The 22744-nt window shown below is 42.4% G+C and overlaps 1 protein-coding gene across 1 annotated transcript in view; it reads left to right on the top strand.

Annotated features, from left to right (window-relative positions):
• Nucleotides 1-12884, top strand: part of FBXL7 (F-box and leucine rich repeat protein 7) — a 169125-nt gene extending 156241 nt beyond the window's left edge. Inside the window, exons 3-4 of the mRNA XM_009095969.4 lie at nucleotides 6388-6999; nucleotides 11585-12884. Coding sequence (XP_009094217.2) covers nucleotides 6388-6999; nucleotides 11585-12321 — 1349 coding nt within the window. The 3' untranslated portion in view covers nucleotides 12322-12884. The remainder of the gene's footprint in view (nucleotides 1-6387; nucleotides 7000-11584) is intronic.
• Nucleotides 12885-22744: the final 9860 nt, after the last annotated feature.

Here is a 22744-nt window from a genome sequence, read left to right as displayed (position 1 = left end):
GTTAACATACCCCTCTTCCACAATGCCTCTAGTCTTGTACAATAGGTACAGTTTCTTATTACATTCTAAAGGAGGTTTTTAAAAACCATAAAAGGTTATTTCAAGTTCTGTGGCACTCTTCCTTCCAAGACCATGTGGATGTGATTATTTTGTGAGCTCCAAGGTTGCTTATTCTTACACTGACAAATCAAGCTCTGCTGCAGGTCTTTGCTCTCAAAATGAGAACTGCATGACTGACAAGATCTCACAGGATAAAAATTAGTTTTTACAACAACCTTTGCCAAAGTGTTGTTGTACCTTTGACCTCAGTTTTCCATGTAATTTTCTGTTTTGGCAAAAATAAATTGTCTGGTGAGAGAGAAGCAGTAGCTGTAAGCCATCTCAGGCTTATTTGGACTTTTGCATGTGTGTATTGGAAACAAACTTGGTGAAATACGGAGTAAACAAAGTCATGATAAGGTGGGCACTGAAGGGGAGTATCACTGAGTATTTGTCAGCAGTGATGATGTTTTAGGAAGAACCCTTTAGAAATCAGAGAATATGCTGATATGGAAGGGACCATTGAGTCCAGCTCTTGAGTGAATGACCCACAGGGGGATTAAACCCACAACCTTGGTGTTACCAGCACCATGCTCTGACCAGCTGAGCTGGTCTCATCTGCAATGGTTTACTGTATTTGTGAGCAGGTTACCAGACCTTCCATTTCTCTCTAGGAACCAGCTTTGTCAATTAAATTGAGACACAAAATTTCCAATATCTAGAGAAATGGGTTAAAATTTATGGCCCTGGAGCAGCAAAGTATTTGGAAAACTGAAAATTACCACACTCTGAAAAGGTTGCTCAATGCTCAAAATACTCTTGAAAAAGTAGATTAAGGAGAGAGAAAACATAGTATTCTCCAAGGAGACAGGTGTAGGGAAGATGAATGGATTCTATAAACACAGGTGAGGAAAATAAATATCTAGGTGCTGTATGGCACATGGGAATCCCAGCAATATCTTGAGTCACATAGTGAAAATACATCAGCCTTTTGGGACTGTTGAAATCTGGAAGGTTGAAAATGTGGTTTCCATGGAATATGGGTGCAAAGGACTCCACTTTAACCAGTGCTGGTGAGGTTGGTGGTGTACAGTGCTTAGTTCAGAGCATTGCACTTTAAGAGGAAAACACACAGATGGGAGAAAATGTAAAGGAAAAGATTGAGGAAAGTGGGAATATTAGTAACATGACTAATAAAAAGAAAAGCAAATGCATGTAAGAAATCCTTACAGGGAGAGTGAAGACCTCTCATTCTTCACAAGCACAAGGAGAGGGGCAAGAAACAGCTTCTTATAGAGCCAAATAAAAGGAAAAACTTAGAAACTTGATACAGTGAGAACACTGGAACAGGCACCTCAGTGAGCTGAGTAATAGCTGCCCCTGGCAGTTAAAACCAGGGCAGACATGCACATCAGAGATGGTTTAGGTGTACTTAGAGTTCTTGGAGAGAGATGAGAGAGCTCATCCAACTTATTCTGCATGTTCTTCATTGTAAAAGGCTGCAAAATCATGTGGCTATCTCCACTGGGCAACCCTTTCCTTCTGGCATTCTTGACTGCTGCTGCCCCACACAAGTTTGCATGTGAGTTTTGTTCCAGCTGCCTCTTTGCTATCTCAGAGTCTCCAGTTCCTCCCAGCCTCCTGGGACTGGGAGGAACCAAGGTCAGTAGGGTAACTTATCCTGAGAAAAATGCCTGAGGATGTTTGCGATGTGGAAGACACTCTTTATTTTTTGCAGGTAGCACTTTTTCTGGAACTTTGTCCATACCCAGGGCCTTGGAAAGAAAATGGCTGGGTTGTAGCCTGCTGTCCTAGCTAACTCCTTTTCCTACTCTAATCCAAGGGCACACAGCCGTATTTGAAATCTGTCTGTCAAATTCACGTCTCTCCTTGAATCAGCCCTCATTGTATCCCCTGCAGAAGCCTCTGTTCCCCTTTGCACTGTTGATTGCAGCTGCTACAACCATTAAGTTCCTGTTTTCCCCAGTCTGTAAAAGGAGTATTTACTTGGCATGTCTGAGGTTGATGGTATTGTGGTAAAAATGTGAAGTCTGTACCCACACTGCACTTTATAAACTCTGTAATATCTACACAACACTTATTGAAGAGATGCTAAGTCAGTGAGGTTTTGGCAAGCTGTGTAAATGCTTCTTGTGCACATTACTCTGCAGCTAGTGTTTACAAAAATGACAATTGCTTTTTATTTTTCTCAGCCATACTGACTTTTTCAGAGCTTGAACACAGTTTTGTTTATTTCTTGCCTTAGTTTTGCTAAAAACATCAGTGGTGACAGGAGATCAACACAGAGGACCTTTTTAGTAGTCAGACAGGAATCTCAAGTTTGTTTGATATTTGCAAAATTTTCATTTTAATTTTGTTAGCTTGAAGAACTCAGTATAGTATTCATTTCAAAAAAGACTCATTCCCAATACTGTAGTGAAAGGTGAGAATGAATGGAGTCATGCCTTAAGTGTGGAAAATGGTCCATGCTGGGATCTGGACATCGAGTGTCCTGTGTTAGTGTGTGTTGCTGGAGTAATGGAAATACAACGCTGTTTTCTCTCTCTGGTTCTGAAATCAAACTGCATACTATTGTCGATGCCAGAAGGAACTGAGGAGGTTAGATCTTGGCTTAATGCTTATATATTTAAAGGGTTTTTGTTCCCAAAATGTTTCTATTAATTGGGAAACAAACTGGGGAGAAAAAATCCTTTGAAATAAACCAGATTCCTAGTGGAATAAGAAAACTCCCTCTAGTGCATTTTCTCCCTCTGTGTCAGCTTTTATGGTTCTGTTTCTGGAATGCATCTTTTGAGATTTCTTTAAAGATTGTTAAGAAATTTTGACTTACATGAACAAACAACTTTCAGAGCTTGATCAAGGCTTTAATAAAAGGTATCTTGCACAGAAGATTGGAAGCAAAGGAGCAAAAGAGGTTGTAGGGAGGGAAGTGCAAGGCTGCTTTCTAATTCGCTTTTACTTTCTAAGATCAAAATTAAAGTCACATTTCAGGCTTGTAAACAATTGAGTTTACAGGAGAAATGCTTGTATAGGGCATGTGCGTGTATAAAGACATGTATTGAGAACTGTAATCAGCAACTTCATTTGCCCTTGCAGGGTTGTGTTTATTAATGTTACATGGTCATTAATTTGCACTTTCTCAGACTGCCCCAGCCTGTTGGCTAGCACTCAGTAAATGCTGAGGAACAAAATTCTAAGGAAACTCCTAGAGGTTGAGATAGTGCTACAGGAAGCCCCTCCCAACAACATTAGAAAAGTCTGGAAAATGTACAGTAGACCAAGTGTTTTGCTGAAGTTTTAAATGCTAGCAAAAAGCTTTCCAAGTTTTTCCTGGCAATAAGACTCCTGGACTCACCTGCTATTTTTTTTATTTTTCGTTTCCCCTTAGGGGTGTACAGCGAACAGTAAGCAGGAATACCTCTGTGTGGAGTTCAGCTGGGCTACCAGCAAAATTCCTGTCTGAGAGCATATTGCATTTTGGGCTCAGCAGAGCAGGAATATGCTCACAACTCCCTTTTTTAAACACATTGACAACACTACGGTCTTTTTCCACAATGCTTTGTGTTGGGGTGACAGGGTGCATGTGTATGTGTCTGTCTGTCTGTCTGTCCCTCCATGCCCCGAGGATGAAGGGAGCAAGTTTTACATGATGCACCTTCAGGACTGAAGGGAAAGGAAATGCAGGATGCACATCTGGAACTGCTATACTAATGAGAGAATTAAGAGAGCACAAAGCACGGAGCATACACGTAAAACAGAAGGTCAGGCCTTTTTTAGCTCAGTCTAAGTTAAAAACCACATATTAGTAATTCATTACACACCCAGAATGTCTAAGGTATTGATTATTCACAGTGCCCAGGAGTGAGGAAGGAATGCCACTTCTGATCCAAAAGGAGTGGAGATTAGCCGTATTAGCTTGGAGCATTGCTCACCAGGGGAAGGGGGGGAGAATCATGGACTATGAAAAGCTTTTTTGTGCTTAAGTAGAAATGGAAAGTAATGAACACTGTAAAACTAATGAAGATACTACAGAAATTTTAAGGTGTTTTTAGTGATAACTGACAAAAAATATACCTTTTCCAAATACGCTGTGTCTTACAGAAGATACTTGTTCCCAGAGGACTAAAAATTGTTTAAAGCAGATGTAAATAATTTGAACTTTTTACTTTTGATTTTAATACTGTTTTGTGGAATAGAAACAAGTATTTCTCCTGTGTTTTTTTTATTTACATCATTTTGTTTTCCTTTTCGTTCTGGTTTGTGTAAAAAAAGCAACCAACAGTCAACCAAGGAGATGAACCAATCAAAGCAAATGAAAAAGTAAAATGAGAGAAATTGGCAATATCAAATACATGTAATAGTAGAAGATACATCCAGCACTTGGAAAAAAGTGGATATTCTTTTATATTAGAAACATTCTTGTATTAAAATCTCAAAAAAGGAGCAAAAAGTAAAGGCTTTGCCACGTATTCTGCACATGTTTAGCTTCAGGCACTGTCACTGGTTTTGGTGATAATGTGAGGGAGGTCAAACATATGGTAAGTCCTTGCAAAAATTAATCTCAGGGACTGTTGCCTAAGAGGCCTATGGAGTCAGTGCTTGTCTGCAGGAGCCTGGCTGCTGCTGGTTGGATTTTTCTCTCCAGCTGTAAATCCCATTTTTAAAATACCAGTGTATACCAGATGCTTACCAAATAACACTCTTCGATGCAATTATTTGCAAAAGCTGCCAGGGGGGTTTTAGGAGGTCTCAAAGGGAGCAGGGTGTCTGCAAAACCCACTCAGCATGAAGATACTGTTCTTGCTCATAAATACACAAATCTCTGTTAGGACCACATAGCCATAGCACGGACTCAGAAGCCTTGGGGAAAATGTTCTTTCATTTGCTGAAACAGTGAATTTCTAAGTAAAACAAGATGTGTAAGAGGAAGAGGGAAGGATCTGGATAGTACAGGTTTTTCCTCCACGGTGTGAGAAGATGATTTTGATCTCTCTGCAACTCAATCAGGCGATCTTGAGCAAGCCATTGGACTTTGTGTCTTGGATTCCTCAGCTAAATATTTGTGCCTCTTTCCCTTGCAGGCACACTGGAAATACAGGCCTGTGGTTGCTGTTGTTGTAGGTTGTGAGATCAGAGCAGGTCTGTGCTGGGCTAAGTAAAAGCTTCATGGGGAAGGTTATGTGTAATGATCAAATTCACCAAAAATGTACTTAATTTAAAAACCCTGCCCAAATCCAGGTGTGGATGTGTTTGTTGAATGCATTTCTGGCTGTATCTTGCTTAGGCTTATCTGTGCTGTCACAGTCACAGAGCTGCAGAGTCAGTGTTACTTAAGGGGCTGCCTTTGTACGCTTTCCTGAAAGGCCTGAGCATCGACGAGGCAGCAGGAGATGTGATGTGGAGAAAAGCTTGGACCTCTAAAAACATTGTCTGTCTTTAAAACTTGTTATTCTGCTGGTCAATAAATTGTAGTTACTGTATTCATTTCTGGCTGGTGCTTTCCTTTATAAAGAATTTCTGTTGAGATCAGCACCGAGGTGGAGGGAGTGTGCTCAGCAGCAGCATGCATCTCTCATCCACATCTCTCATGTGTAGCATATGGCTAAAATATCCTCAGAGTCTCTAAGTGTATTGCCCATGGCATTTGCTTGACTGTCAAGGTTAAATCTTAGTTGTCTTGCAGTCCCTTACTTGATTTGCTTGGAGAAACTGGGAGCAGGAGTGGAAATTACTTGTAGGCAATGTCAGCACACAGGGAAAACAGTTGAAATAACCTTACAGCAAAGGTAACCTTTCTTAGTAGTAAAAAAATCTCCATTTTTGTTCCCGATTTTGGCAACTAAAATGGACTAAAAAAGGTAAAGAAGTAGCAAATTGTTTTGGGGAGTTGAGTTGACTGCTTCCAGTGTGTATTGCCCTAGCAATAAGTATGTATATATTGTATAACAGTTCTCCAATAAGTTTCCAGGCATGCTGTTTCTTTATCGGTTACTTTTTTTTTTCCCAATTGAAGTTCACTTTAGTCCATTGGTCAAATATAATAATTCAATTCAGTGTTTAATTAAAAGTATAAAGAATAAAAATCCTTAGATTTTAAAAAATCCTTCCACTGCTGTCTCCTCATTAGGACTCAGAACTGCATCATCTCCTTTGCTCACATGGCTTTTGAAATACCTTTTCTCACTCTGACTGGTAGAAGTGACTGCTCAACCCCCAACAAAGCCCAAAGTCCATCGTACTCCATTAGCAAATGGGCTGGCAGGGTGCTGTGCTGAGCAGAGAGCTCTGTGTCCAGTGCTCATTGAAATTGTGTGTTCTGTCTTCCAGATTCCGACCTGAGCATGCGAACACTCAGCACACCCAGTCCAGCATTAATATTTCCGCCGAATTCCCCTGGGTTCCAAAATGGCAGAGGTTCGTCGACGTCCTCGTCCTCAGTCACTGGGGAAACCGTTGCCATGGTCCATTCGCCGCCTCCCACGCGCCTCACCCATCCTCTCATCCGGCTGGCATCCAAGCACCAGAAGGAGCAGGCCAACATAGACCGGCTGCCCGACCACGCCATGATCCAGATCTTCTCCTTCCTGCCCACCAACCAGCTGTGCCGCTGCGCCCGCGTGTGCCGCCGCTGGTACAACCTGGCCTGGGACCCGCGGCTCTGGAGGACAATTCGCCTCACTGGCGAGACAATCAACGTAGACAGGGCTCTCAAAGTGCTGACCCGGAGGCTTTGTCAGGATACTCCCAACGTCTGTCTCATGTTGGAGACGGTAATTGTTAGTGGCTGCAGGCGGCTCACAGACAGAGGACTCTACACCATTGCCCAGTGCTGTCCTGAACTGCGGAGGCTGGAGGTGTCTGGCTGTTACAACATCTCCAATGAGGCAGTCTTCGATGTCGTGTCACTGTGCCCAAACCTGGAACACCTGGATGTGTCAGGTAACAGGGAACGTTCCAATACAGGTTTTTTGATGTTTGTCAAACTCCATAATTGCACGCTTATGCTTTCTGTGTTGCCTTTCAAAGTAGGAATGCCTGTCTCCTAAAGTGAGACAGGCACCCCTAAAATCTCAGTCCCCCTAATGCCAGCCACACCTCTGGAGTGGCCAGGCCTCTTCCAAAGGAAGTGAGCTAGCAGAGATGGCTTGTTCCAATGGCATGAGGAGTTCTTACAGATTTTTGCACAAAGCATCCATAGAAGGGTCCCCACTGCAGTCAGTGCTGTGTCATGTTGTGAAGCCTAGTTACTTCAGCAACATTTGTTTTATCTTTTTCCCACACATGTACATGTAGATTATATATAGGTAATGAGTACATCTGTAATCTATCTGGTAAGTGGCTTGAGGAGGAGCTCAGAATAAGTGCTAAGATTTTTTTCTGAGTATTAATATCTGTTGTCATCTCTAGCTAAACTTCAAGGTCCCCTTGTTTCTACTGCTATTTTAACAAGACTTAGCCAGCTTGAACTTTTTTTCTCTTTTCTTCCTTTTTTTTCTTTTTTTTTTTTTTTTTAAAGCTGCTATTGCAGCTGTTTGGATCAGCAGAAATGTTTTGGACAATTTTCTTCAAGCCTGCTCTGGGGAAACAAGATGTTTTTTCCCAAGGTCAGCTGCACAGAATTTCCTCTCTGCAAATAGGTTGGCACTTAATGGAAAGGATGCAGCCAAGCAGAGCACTGAAGTAAATTTGCTGCTCAACATTTACTTTGTGATCTCATCTGTTATCAGTCTAATGCCATCATAAATCAGCTGAACCAGATTTACCATTGCAGAAGTACCAGTGGCAACAAGAAAGATGAAGGCAGGATTAAACAGCAGAGGATAGAAAGTGATGCTATCAAGTCATTGGTACCAGATGCTTTTTCCAAGGCTACCTATCTGGTGTACACTGATTTGCATTCCTTTCTCTGCCTTTTTTTTTTTTTTTTTTTAAGTTGATTTACTCAACTCTCTCACCCCATTCCTAGGATGGCAGGAAGGAATCAAAATAAATATCAATAAATCAGAATTATGCCCTTTTTGTGATTGCTTTCTGAAACCACAAGGCAATAAGGAATCCATGGAACTCCACAGGAGTCTTTTCACAGTGACCTTGAATATGAATTACTTGTTGTTGGTACGCACTGACATTAGTTCTGGATTGCTAATGACACATTCAGGTTGAAGCATCTCTAGTGCCAGGAAAAAATGTATGCAGCTGTGTGATTTAGACCTAGAGCTTTGAAGCTCACAGCCCGAGCGTACCTGGGGGCTTGTCGGCGGTTGAAAATACTTTGGTCCACAGCTCTTATTTATGGACTTGCTATAGAACAAAGGTGACTTTTTCAAAGACAGGGAAAAGGGAAAGATGATATCAGGGATTGAAATAAGTTTTTTTTGGGTCTGTCTTCATTTGTGGTTTTCCCAACTGTCTTACTCTCAGACCCAGAAGGTAGAGTCTGTCCCTAAGAGCTCATCAGTTTGGTATAAAGCGTGCAGGAGTATAATAAATTCCTGTCTTACTTCAATTTTGTCTCATCAATGAGATAGGAAAGTAATTTAATTTCTTTTTCTCCTAAGTTGTTCATTCCATTTGGAGCATGTGAGGGAGAAATGCTACCTTTGAACATGCTCAGAAGTCAGGATGTTGGGGTTTGGATATAGCTGTTGCTGTATGTACTGTATGAATTGAGGATAATCAGTCTCCAAGCTCTTGTTTTGAGTCCACTTTTTTCATTCTGATGTGGGTCATTTTGGAGGACGTTTTGGAAAGAGGATTCCATTTTCCAGTTCTTGTCTCTGTAGTTATGAGGACAAGGCTTGCACCTACATCCTCAAGGAATTCTCAGGACAGAAGTGTTTCATTGGTTTGGTTCCATACTTTGCAAGAGGACATGGGGGTGTGTGTTGGGCAGTGATGCTAGCTGCTGGTTAATTAAATCCCAGTTCACAATTGTACATCTAGTTGAATCCTTTTCCCCTTTGGATGGCTACTTGGCAGCAAAATCTTACCAAAATCTTTAATGTCAAAACCAGATGTTTGTATTAACTTTGGTAGCTTTCCTCAGCCTTAGTTCTGTCACTGTCAGCATCCGCTTTGTGGGCAGGTCTGAGATATTGCTAGAAGTTGGTTGACCTTGACTGCAAGTTATTATTTAACACTCTAGCCAATATGTTTTTTGGTCTGTTTGGACGTTTCTCCTCCCTTTTAGAAATCAGTTGTACTTTATGGAAAGTCCTGTTGCAAGAGCTTTATTTTTACACTTTGTGTTATTTAGGACCGAAAAATTGTTGCAGACCCAGGAACCTGTCATTTTGCCTAAAAATCAGTCAGTTCTGCATCAGCAAGGACTCATTTTTCTGGGGAAACCATTTTGAATATCCTTCCCATGACATGTTTTACAGTGTAGCCAAAGTAACTAGACATTGCAGTGCTGAGCTTGACAAAACCATGATTGCACAACTGATGCATGTGACTCCAGACCTGCTGAGAGACTTCTGAGCTGTTCACTTTCTAACTGCAGTCATTAAACCTTCTGGGACTCTCAGCAGACAGAGTGTTCTCCTTGGCCTTGTGGATGCATCATTCTCATTACACTGGATTTAAATTTGAATTCTGGTCACAATATTAAATATCCAGACTGACTTCTAAATCCAGCAACCTCCTCAGCCAAATCCAGCAGCAGCAGATACACCAGGTGCAGCAGAACTCTGCCTAGGTGCCAGCTTCTTCTGTGAAACTCCTTTTATCTATTTTGTGTCACCTACTTTGAATAATATACTAGAGGTGAATTTTTTACACCTTGCAGTGTAGTAAAACAGAAGTATTGTTCTGCTTCCCTTTAAAAAAATCCTTTGTGTTATTTGAGTGTGTGTGTATAATAGTACTTACCTGAAGGCAAAAGTATTTCCAGAGATTGCTCCAGAGCATAGACGGCTCTGAAACAGTCTAAAGGGAAAATAGCAACCAATTTTAAGATGTTTGTTGAACAGAGTGTTCTACTTCAAGGTCTTTCTTCTGCATGATCTCTGGGCAGTTTGCCCATTTAATTGTGTGAGGCCTAAGGTAAACTTTGCATCTCTTCAAGTAAATTTGAAATCCAGTTTAAAGATCCAGCATAAATTTAAATGACAAATGTAGAAATCTAGTTGCAGGTGGCAAAGTGTTTCAAGTCCATATCCCACATTTCTTACAGCATTTGTGTGAGTCCACGCAGCTATCTCTAGTGATAGTTTCCCTTTTTGCTTTTAAGAACTAGAGTATACTCATACCTTCCACTAAACCTTTGAATGACAACCTCTAATAGCAAGTGGTATAGCTTTGGGTCATGTAAGTTTTTGAGGCAGTCTCCATCCATCATCATGCTCCTTAATTCCACACTACAGTATTTTGCAGAGTTTCTGATACATGGAGCTCTAAGGTCATCACTTTTTATGAGTCATTACATACTGCTTGGCCAGTGTTCCAGCAACACAGGAAAGGTCTTTTTATTTCTACCTGGGGGCACCTCTTTGAGCATAACCTGCAGAAATTCTGAGTAGCCATTTATGGCTTAAACTGTTGGGCCTTAATCACTAATGGGTAGACTCTCAGTTCTTGCAGCTGTTTCTAGCTATGCTAATGCAAAGTGCCCAGCTGAACTTGGCACAGTTTAAGAATTTCCCTAAGAAGCCTAAGACTGCCAGTTTGCAGTGCAGCAGAAACCACACTTTCCAAAAAAAGCTTTCACTCTCCACTGTGCAATGAGTGGAGGCTTAAAATGGGGAAAGTCTGTGTGTATTTTTCCCTTTAATCTAGTTCTTTGTCTTTCCTTGCAAGGTCTGGTGTTTCTCCTCCAGTCTCCTTACCTCCATTCATGGCCAGACTTTCTCATTGGACACAATGCTTTTCTTTGTCTGTCCGTGTCCTCGCATGCCCTTATTAGTCTGCTGGCTCCTACCAGTTCTCTCCATTCTCCTTAGGTTATCCAATCTCCACCCTTCTGCAAGCATACAGTTGAGCCATAGTTTGCATCCTTCCCGCATTGCAGGCTTGGGGCTGGATTCACATCTGTTCTCCAAATGCTTGGGGCACGGAAGGAGGGGAAAGGGAGCGGGGTTGTGTTTTCTATAATGAGTTTGGATGGTGAAAGAGCCTCTGATGTTGGTTTGCAAATTCAGCCAGTCAGCAATGAGACTGATCAAAAAACTGCATTGGTTGTCACGTAGTATCCTTTTCTCTAACTGTCACTGGGTTTATATTGCAGTGACAGATCATAGGCTGTCCCCAGATATATCCAGGAGCACCATTTTACATGTGGGATATGGACAAAGTCAGCTGATTTCCAGGGCTCACAATCTCAAAGTAACTCTGGTGGAGTTTATTGTTTCCTCTGGTGTGGAAAACTCAACCCAGCAAATCAGAGCAGTTGGTCAGGGTGATTCTGCTCTTGCAACATGAGGATACTTTCATCATGTCCAGCACACCACTCCGCTCCCGCCTTTCTGGTCCTGCTGCGTGCTTTGTTTTTACTGCTTGCTTAAACTCACTGTGTTTTTCCACCTAGGCTGCTCCAAAGTAACGTGCATCAGTCTGACTCGCGAAGCCTCCATCAAGCTGTCTCCCCTGCACGGGAAGCAAATCTCCATCCGCTACTTGGACATGACAGACTGCTTCGTCCTGGAGGACGAAGGACTGCACACCATAGCCGCCCACTGCACTCAGCTGACCCACCTGTACCTGCGCCGCTGCGTGCGCATCACCGACGAGGGTCTGCGCTACCTGATGATTTACTGCACATCCATCAAGGAACTGAGCGTGAGCGACTGCCGCTTCGTCAGCGACTTCGGCATGCGCGAGATCGCCAAGCTGGAGTCGCGTCTCCGCTACCTGAGCATCGCTCACTGCGGCCGCATCACGGACGTGGGCATCCGATACATAGCCAAGTACTGCAGCAAGCTGCGCTACCTCAACGCGCGGGGCTGCGAGGGCATCACGGACCACGGCGTGGAGTACCTCGCCAAAAATTGCACAAAACTCAAATCGCTAGACATCGGCAAGTGCCCTCTGGTCTCAGACACCGGCCTGGAGTTTCTAGCCCTCAACTGCTTCAACCTAAAGCGCCTGAGCCTGAAATCCTGCGAGAGCATCACTGGGCAGGGCCTGCAGATTGTAGCTGCCAACTGTTTTGACCTGCAGATGTTGAACGTGCAGGACTGCGAAGTCTCTGTGGATGCTCTGCGATTCGTTAAGCGACATTGCAAGCGCTGTATTATAGAGCACACCAACCCTGCTTTCTTCTGAAGGGACACCCCACACCTGTCGTTGCAATGCAGTATTAAAAACACTGATGTATAAACACACGCTCCCATAATCAGTTATGCTGTCTTTTCTGTCGCTCACGGGAGTCAGTTTTTCTTCTACTTTATGGGTGAGGGGTTTTCTAGAAGACTATTTTGTTTGCTTTTTGTATGATCACTTTTTAAGGTGCCGTGGGTCTCTGCAGAGAGGCTGCCTTAATGCAAAAGCAGTGAGAGCTCAGCGTCCCCGGTGGGGCGTCATTTCCATAAGAGCCATGATCTTGTCCCAGGCTACAGTAGCTGCTTCCAAAGGAAATAGCACATAATCCCTCCTTCGGAAATGCTACTAAGCTGTGTCAAATACATCTGAAGTCTAGCTGTGCTCATGAAGCTGACTATGCAATATTGTGTCTGTGTTCCCCAACTTTTTCCAATATGGCTGATAGCCATCCATTGTAATCCCTCAGGAAATACTGGGTAGTGTTCTTAAACATACTTATTCGAAGCAGAGTAAGACCTGCTGGCCATTGCTGAGCACTTCTGTGGAGTGAACCTGGAGATTGTGCCCATGCATGGATTCTCTTGGGAAGCCCACCTCCAGGTCACTCGTGCATTATCACTACTTGCCTTCATTTCTAAATTTGTCCTCTCCAGCGTGTGTAGTACCATCCTCTGGTAGTAGATAGGGACTTCTGGCTCTGATAAGCAATGATGTATTCACCTGAGTGAAGGAGAACAAATGAGGCATTGCTGGCTTGGCTAAAGGAAAAGCCAGCAAACCCGCCTGACAAGCTGCTGTAATTCTGCAACAAGCTGAGACAGTACTGTAGGACAGCAGAGAGGCTCTGAGGCATTGTGGAGCAGCTTGATGGGCCCGTCCCAATTGCTGTGCTGCAGGGCAGTCACTTGGAAGTCTGCCTTTGTCCCTTTGCTGTATTTTTTCAGCAGTTGTGGCACCACTGCAGTGGATGTTCCCTGAGCAAAGCAGGGACTTGTGTTTAGGTCAAGTTAGTATGTGCCTTAATACACTTGGAAACCTGACCCTTTTCTGTGGCCTTCCAGTTTAAAGGATAGATGGCTGATCTCAAGACTTGAAAGACATTAGCCTGATGTTAGATAACACCCCTGGGGGCAGAGGGGCTTGAAGTGTTATTCACATTAGATTTAGATTCTTTGAGACTTTGGCTCTGTGTGTTCCCTTAGGCTGGAGAAACAGCTGCATTCAACTAAGAATTAAACAGCAGAGTTGCCCTGTGACACTGGGAGCTCCTGGTACTCTCGTGGTCACTCTTGCTCTTGCATGAGCAGGAGTGTTTTGGAAGTCCCCCATCTCACTGGCTCCTTCCCCAGAGCGTGTAGTTGATTCATGGTTATTTTCTTCACAATTTTCTGGCAGCTGTTCCTCTGCATTTTCACATGTGATGCTCAGATCTGAAAGCCAGACACATGAAGGGTGATGATATTTTCAGGCAGGCCCCCTGTGCCTGACTGACAGGTGAATTCATATGTTCAGCTCAAACACTGCGAGTGTCTCATAAGAAGGGAAGCGCTGTGTCTGGTTTTCATAAGCAGTAGTTCCATCATCTCCAGACAACACTAATAAAATCAGTGCTATGAAGTGAAAGTCAATATGCCCAAGAAAAACACAGAACTGCTGAGGAAAGAATTATAACAATGCTCTCTCAAATTAAAAAAAAAAAAAAGGCAATGGTTTGGACATGTCCCTGGAGAGGGAACTTGTCCTACTGTTGCAAAAAAGTCCTGTTACTTATGTATGTTCCTCCAATTTTGGATTTTTTAATATACAGGATGGCATCAGCTCTGAATTATAAATTAAGTTGTACTATGGCAAAGAGGGCGATGGAAAATGAATTTGTCATTGCTACTGTTACTGGTCAGTGACTAATATGAGGTGATCCCATCCCTTGGACAGTTAATTTCATTTTGGTTTTCCTTTCCATATTTCTAAAATAAGAGATTCTTCTCCAGCAAGTAATACAGTATATTTTAACTGAGCCAGCTATACTCTCTGTTTATCCTTTATCTAAAAATGGCCTCAAGGAATTTCAATGTTGAGCCCTGAGGATGGTGGGATTTTGAGCCATTTGCACTCATGAAATATAAGGCCTCACTAGTAACATTTAATTGTTTATTAAAAAAAAAAGGCTACTTTTCTGGCTATGTTGAATTGACTGAATAGTGCTACATGGTTTTTAAAGTTTCTAATGTTTAAATTTGGCCTGTACTGTACAAATCTCACTATAAAGCCTTAATTTGCTACCAAGAAATAAAACAATATATTGGTAACTGATGAGCATGCAGTGTCATTTGCACTAAGTGATTAACTGCTAGTGAAAAAGAAAAGATTAAATAATTATAAACCTTAAAAAGTAGGTGAGTGATTGAGCATATCAACCCATCAGGCAGGTAAATGACTATTAAAAGAGGAAAAAAATTATTATGGATTATGACCTCGCCTGTCTCTCTCTTTAAAATTTGATTTTCCTCATGTGGTTCTTCTCGACACTGAAACATAATCAGAAACTGGAAGTATAAGTAAAATAAAAAAACAACAATATTAAGAAAATGTATAAAAATTTCAAGAGGGCCTCTGCATTGGTTTTAAGGCATGTTAACATATTTGATGAGAAAAGTAAAATGGAATGACTGAAAGGGTAGAGCACTTACTGGAGCAGTGTTGCCTTTTGCATGCTGTAGAAACCCTTCTCAGGGGGCACTGGTGGAAAGTTAATAAAGGTACATTTTCTAAGCCAAATGTTTTTAAGTACATAGTCCTACAGGATCTGAGTTGGTACTCTGGGACTGCTACTTATTTCAAGAAAATTTGAACTTAACTTATTGATGCAGCTTGCCTGATTTGACTTTTAACCTTTTTCCTATGTCTACTTCCAAAATGACAGAACCAGAAAATACTGGAAAAAAACTGCACTGGAAAAGACTGAAGTAGTGCATGTGGAGCTGAGTTTGCTGGAAAAGTTGAAATGTGTGACTGATGTGTCTTCTAGTTTAGGGTTCGCAAAGACTATAAATTTCCTGAGTGAAAACATAGGTGATTCTTGAACCATAAAATTCAGGCTCAGGCACCGAGGCTTCTTCTGCTCTGCAAGAGCATATGGTGATCTCATCAAAGAAAGGCAGCAATGAATCACATCAGTCAGGCTGGCATGTTGTTTATGTCTTTGGAATCATTTTTGTCCTCTGGAGAGGGGTCTCTTAGAAAAGGCACATCTAAACTACCATGCACTGTGATCATAGCCAAAACTCTGTGTCTAGGTATTCATCCTTCCCTTGGCTTTTGTAAAAAGTAGAACTGTATTTTTCGTATTAGCAGCTTGAAACTGATGGGAAGTGCAACACTTTTGCCTCTTTGAGCTGTGCTCATCTGGCTTCCTGCAGAATGCAAAACAGCTTCTGTTGGATGTCTTGAACTCAGAACCGTGGTCCAGACGGAAACCTTCAGTAGTGGTTTATGTGGTTTCTCAAAACTTCTGGACTTTGAACTGAAAAATTAAAAAGCTAGTAAAATATCTAATTTTAGCACTAGGCTTGAAGCAGGTCCAAACTCTTATTAAAAAGAAACACAGTGATTATTTGGACTGCAGGCTGGCTGCCCCTCAGCTGCCAGTGTTAGTTTAGAGGGGAAAAGTTCTCTGGCGGAGTTGGTGCATGGCTCCTCTTCCCCCAGGGTTCACCAGGAAAGTAACCTACCCTCAGTTTTTTGTAATTTTGTCATTTTAGCTATTCATGCTGAAACTTCCCATGCTGGGCTTTGAAAATGTTAGTTGAAATGGTTCATCTGGTTCTGTAAATAAAGCTGGAGGAAATGTCATTTTGCTCATGTTAAACTCCAGGTGACCTTTCCTTTGAAAATGGTCCATTGCTCTGCATCTCCTCTAATGCCTTCAGAGTGAAAGTGTGAGCCTTGCCAGGAGGTCAGCTTTGGGAAAAGGATGTGTCTTCCTGATCTCCCAGTAAGTTTCATCTAAATTTAGCTGCATTGCATGTCTTTGAGCATCTCCAACTCTGTAACCAGGGAGAAGAGGGACATGCTCAGATCTTTAGGAGCTTGTAGTCTGGCAAGGCTGAGTTTTGGCAAAGCTAAGAGGCGTTTATCACTCTGGCAGTGTGAAGGAGGAAAGGACCTGGATTATATGGAAGCTGCCTGGAACGTCAGGACAGGGTTGGAAGATGGGGTTTTGAGAACTGGGACAAGAAGGATGAAGGAGATTTCCTGGGCAAGAGGGACTGGGACTGAGTGACACGAGACTGAATGATTTGCAGCAGAGAAACTGGAACTGTGGTTAAGAGAGGTGGGTTTGTAGGACTGGTTGAGCAGGGAGGGTTGAGCCAGAGGAAGTAAATAATGAAGAATGAAGTTTGGGGTAGGAAGAGAAACATGACGATAATTAACTGAACTTCATTTAAATACAGTACACTCCCTCTGCACAGGCTCTGAGGAAAGCTTACAGACTGTTTCAGTGAGGGTGCCTCAAGTTTGAAACCAAAAATAAAGTAGTAATTTTGCATCTACTGCATCCAATGCTTACCTTTATATACATATGTATATACTGTGAGGCCAGAAAGTCTTTACCAGCAGAAGTATATAGCTTTTAGCAGTATATGAAGGTTTGGGAGATTGCCAGCATCAGTGTCTTTTTCCTGCCTTTACACCTTTGTGTGAAGTAGCTTGGTGAGAGGAACAAGGAAAGCAGGTTTGGGAGGTTTGTTTTTCCGTGGAGTTGCATTTCAGCAGCACCAGCTGCTCAGCTTTGCTAAGCTGAACCCAGAGTCATGCCATTTCTGCAGACTGTTAAAGGGCATAATCATCATGGGTTCAAGTTACTGCCAGGCAGCAGACATCAGAATTCAACCTTAGAATTCAACAAACATACATTTGACTGAACAACATTACTGCATGCTATTAAACAGATTAAATCAATTTTCTCCATGAAATAGCTGAGGGATGTTTATTTTCATGCACGCTGCTGCACAGATTCAGAGCAGGTTTTTCCTCCATCTTTGTCTTCTGTGAAAACTGGATAGAAACATCAGGTCATTATTCCCTTGTCCTCTGGATGATCACAGGGGCACAACTGAGATTTAAACTAGTCAATAGAAATCTTTTCCAAGTAGGCTCTGTTAATGCAAAATTTAAAAATAGTATTAGTGTAACAATGCAGTTTCCATCATATGTCATAGTAAGCTGATATAAAAGTTACTAAACAGGCACTGGAGGAAGAACCAGAGGAACCAGAAGGATGGATCTTTTAAAACAAATAACCCCCCCAGGCTTTTATAAATTACTCTGGTACTTTCAATGCAGAACAGAAATCTGAGCCATTCCTTCTAGCACTAAAGCTACTGTGTTCTTTGGGTTAGAATAGATTAGTTTTCTTTTGTTTTTTAAGGAAACATTGCATGCTGTAGCCTCAAGCTCACACAAATGATAGAAATGGAAAAAGTAATCTTGCAAAGTGGAGAAAGAATGCTGAGAGGGATCTATGCCAAGAGGAATCAATATTTTAACAGTTTGGTGTTTCATTGTCTCTCTTTGATGGGTCTTAAAATAGTTTTTTTTAATAAGTAATTGGCCATTATTTAGATGTTTTGTTACTTCTTCAATATGCTCCATTCACACAGTTGCCTCAGCAGACACACATCAGAGCTTTGGAAAAATTGAAATTCTAGCTATGAAAAATAAGTGTAGCTAATGTACAGTTTATAATTTAATTTAATTTAATTTAAGCCTTATCAAGTTTTTTTTTACATCCTAATCACTTGTCCTATAAAGGATATATCCCAAGCCTTTATCAGGACAACTGCAAAAAGTATTTCTAAATATTTAGAACTAATTCTATTTTTCTGACACCCCAATTTTGCCCTGTTTCTCTGTTCCTGGTTAGTTGTATGCTGTGAAAATACTTTGAACAGCAGGGTTTCTTTCTGGACTTGAGTTACAGGCTATTTGATTGCTCTATGATCATGTATCTCATGTGGTATCACAATTGTTGATGGGTCTTTTGTGGCATGACCCTGCAGAGTGACTACCTGCATTTCAGCTTGGGAATAGAATGGACTAACACATGGTGTAGGTGACATGGCAGTCGTCAGAGCCTGCATTTTCATGGGTGGTGGCTGCTCTGGGTCTTAAAATACCCACCCATAGCAGTGTTGGTACTTTTGTAGTGACTTATTCCTTGACTACCTGAAGCACCTTCTGTTTTATTTGACATCAATGACAGGACCAAAGTGGCACTATGACACCAGCTTTGGGCAAGGTAATAGAGTCAAGACTTTTCCTCCATGCTGTCCTTTCCTATTTTCTTCTGCCCTCATAGAGTTGCACAGGTTCCTGTGACAGTGAGGTGTTCCACCTCCACAGTCCTGGGTACTTCAAATGATGGATGTCTCAGTATTAATAGGATGAGTAAGGCCATTTACTTGGCAGGCAATCCAGGTGATTAACTGAGGGGATCGACAACAAGTTACTCAGCGGCCAAATCTTACTGATGTTTCTCACTGGAGGTGGGAAGTCCATGCACAAATGCCAGTAAAGATGATGCTTTCTGATGGTTTTTTTTAAGGGGATAATGTGGAACTACAAGGTGAATCATCTGGGGGAAAGTGATCTGCATAATCAAGCCATTAAAATCTGCTTTGCTAAACTAGTGTAGTAGAAAATCAGGTATACATCTACCATGGTGTGTATGGTCAGGTCAGACCTCCGGAATACTGCTGGGGCAGCACCACTGGGGTTTGTTTTCTCTTTGGCATTGTATTCCTGTACCTGAACAGCAAAGAAATTATCCAGGCTTTCTGTATTTGTGCCCCAAGTGACTGTGAATTTCTGGTGTTTTGTTTTTTAATCTCCAACAACTTCCTGTCCTCCCTCCCTCTCTCAGCAGCTGGCATGCTGGAGATCCATCCCAACAGCTACATCTTGGTGGGAACTGGCCAAGAGCATCATCTCTGGTGCTGCCACCTCCCCAGCTGGGCTGACAGCTTCTCTCAGTGCTGAAACCTGAATCCCTGCTGTTGTTCCCTCTGAGATGTGGTTGCCTCTCCCTTTTCAATTCCTTGAGATTTGCTCACCACAAATAGCTCTCCCTTCATGCAGGCAGGAGAGCTGTGGTGCCACCGTGCTGGGACCTGCTGCATTTTCCAGAGAACCAGAAGGAAAGGAAAGTTCAAGCAAGCAAGTGCCTGGAAATTGACAGTAATCACAGAGCCACACTGGGTCACTTGATCTCTCAGGACACAGAAGAATACCCCAGAAATATACCTGCTTGAAACAGCCTGACATGCAATGGAAAACCTGGCAAGTGTTTAGCAGCAGTACATTCTTGCTGCTGGGGCATTCTCAGCACTTGCATGGTCATGTGTGCAGGGGGACCTGCAGTCTTAAAGCAGCAACCCCACTGTCAACATCCCACACGTAGAAAGGAAAAAGAAATGCCATCCTTCCCTGTGGATCCAGGCTGGAGATGTAGGGAAGCTCTGGTCAGTCAGGAGGGACTCTGGAGTGCCCTGGGGTGTGCTGAGCCTCATATCAGGGGTTTGGCACATGGGTCACTCCAATGCCATTCCTTAGATGCTGGAGTTACAAGAGGAAAGTCTCCTTGGTGGGGCATCCATACTGCAGGGACTGTTGGAGCCCTGTCATAAACCCAGGGCAGAAATGGGAAAAGGGGTCAGGAGCTCCTTCTAGAAATGTGCATTTTGCAGAAGGAGCTTTCCTGGCATCTAACCTGGACAGATTTTTCTCCAAAGAGTTTGCACAGAGCAGGGACTGCTCAGAAGCAGCAAAGGGAGCTGTGACAAGGCCAAGGTGACCACGTTCTGATAAGCTAAGGGGAGGTTGTTGAAGATGCAACACAGAGACGTGTTAAGAGAGACTCCAAGCTCTTAAATTTACTTTTGTAAATGAGAAGGGAAGGGTGGTTTTTGTTGGTTTGGGTTTTTTTAAGTAGTGGCCCTTAGCATTGCTTGGTATTTACCCTTTGTAGGGGAACCTCATCCAAAATCACTGAGACTGGCTTATCTTCAGATCTGAGGGGTGTCTGATTTCTTAGCACTGGTCTATTCTTTTGTAAGACAAATTGACAAAGACACAAGATGGCCTTGCAGTCTGAACTTTGGAGTTCATACATCTCTGGCAGGTTAGATTTGAGAGCATGACAAAGCAGCTCCCTATCCCTGCCAAAAAAAAAAAAAAAAAAAAAAAAAAGAAAAATTGCATAAAAATCCCCAATTATGAGAGCAAAAGAATTCAGGGCTGAAAGCTGAGTTGCAAGAGGTAGTGTGTAAACTCTTGCTTATAAGAAATTTTCTCCTGTAGGAGTCAAATGCGGTCCTGTGAAGCTGGAGGGTAAATTGAAATTATCATAAAGATCACATGAAGTGAGCACATGGATAAATGAGGCTGTAGGGAAGAACCAACATAGCTTTTCTACAAGAAATCCAAAGGGTTAATAAATACAAGGGTGACCTGTCAGGCTGTGGAGCTGGGGGCACCAAAAAAGTTTTGGGAATGGTTTCTGTGTCTGGCATCCCAGTGTGGGCTAGGGTGCTTTGTCTGGAAAAGAGTTAACTATGGCAAGATGAGACACATGTGACAAAGGTCATGTAATCATGGATGGCTGAATGGATGGACTGAATGTTCACCATGAATAATAGTGGGGGAAAAAAGAAGTTTGGGGCATCAAGTGAAGCCGTAGGTAAGAGATCCATAGCAAATCAAGAGTAGTTCTTTGTTTGCCATTTGTTAAAGCCTTAGATCCCTGCCATGGGGTACTGTGGGTGCTAAATGTTCATGTCATTTAAGAAGAGACTGGAGGAGGTAGTGGAGGAAAAGTGTGTGTGCAGCTATTAAATACAACAGACAGCCTGTGGCTCAGGAAATGCCTGAGGCACCAAGTCTTGGAGCCTGGCAGGCTGTGCTGGGAAAATACGCTTGCTCTGTTCTTGAGCCTCTCTAGGCGTTGGGTTTTGGCTACAGTCAGCCAGACTGTTCAGCTACATGGACCTTTTTGTCAGCAGCTGTCTCAGCAGATCCATGACACAGAACACATATTCATTTGTTGTTTGCAATGCCCTTATTCAGAGTTGCTCAAGGTTCTCCAAATCAAATATTTTCGTCACCCTCTTTTCTGAAATCCTTTTGCTTCAGATTGGAAAACCCAATCCACTCAGGAGCTAAGATTCTCATCTATTGATTCTTGTGGAAGTAGGCACTTGATATTTTGCTGAGGGCTTGGTACTCTGCATATTTAAACCCTTTTGCTGCAGGCTGCAGTGAGAGCATGTCTGTATTTCAAAGAGAGCAGAGGAAGAAGAGCATTTCATGTTCTTTCCACCTCCGTAATTTGGGAAGCTGGTCACAGAGACACTGATATTCCAGGTCTCTCTAACTCCTCTCATCTACAGGGAGAATTCTGGGAATCAAGACGCCTCTTGATTTCTCTAAGACTGCATCTTTGTAATTAAGACCAGAATTTGCCCAGAGCCTCTGTTCAATCAAAGAAGTTTAAGCATCTCTGCTTCCCTGTATTAATTTCAGCAAGGCCTGCCATGTGTCAGACAGAAGCAGCTGTATCAGTGCCGTTGACCACTCCATCAGGTCACACTGGCTGTGATGTTTGGCACCAGAATTAAGTCTCCCTTAGATGCCTTGAAGGCAGGACACAACCAGTGAACACGAACTTGACAGAAACTGTACTGTCCCCAAGTGCCAGCTCATACGTTTCCCAGACTCATCTGGAGGAGGCAGAAATTATCTCCAAATCAGCAACACAGAGTCCCTTCTCTGCTCATTCAAGCCCTTTGCCGACTTCTGGCCCTGGGCCCACACAAATACCCAAACATAGCGAGGAATATAAATTTGCAAGGGTCTCAGCTTTCATAATATGACTAAGTTGTTTTGATTTAAGTGTGCTCGTCTTGCCAAGATTGGAAAAAATTAGTCCGTTCTCCTCATGGCTGAATGTCAAGGTACTCTCAGCTTTTCAGACAAATGCCCCAAATGTGCCCATGTAAATGCACAACTGAACCAAGGCCTGAGTGTTGGAGAACTTAACCCTTTCCCTAATAGCTGTTTTTAGGGAAACATGGAGAAAAACAGGAAACTATGGCAGTATGAGATGATCAAGTCCTTGCTTTAAACAAGGACTGAAGTCACCCATGGTATATCAAGAAAATGAAAAAAGTGCATACAGAATTACTGTACTGACTTTGGAGAACTGAGACACTATTTGAAACACTCCTGGGCTTCACTTAATTTTCTCCACAGAATTTGCCTACAGGGTGGCAATATTTCATGTGTTTAGGAACTTTGCTTAATTTGCCCATTTAGTGCATGAAGAAAAGGTAGAAAAAATACCAGTAATATTTAGCTGTATTCTGATTCT

The sequence above is a fragment of the Serinus canaria genome, chromosome 2, assembly GCF_022539315.1.
Source record: "Serinus canaria isolate serCan28SL12 chromosome 2, serCan2020, whole genome shotgun sequence".
Taxonomy (NCBI): domain Eukaryota; kingdom Metazoa; phylum Chordata; class Aves; order Passeriformes; family Fringillidae; genus Serinus; species Serinus canaria.
The sequence above is the reverse complement of the archived record's forward strand: the minus strand, read 5'-3'. Positions and strand labels throughout refer to the sequence as shown.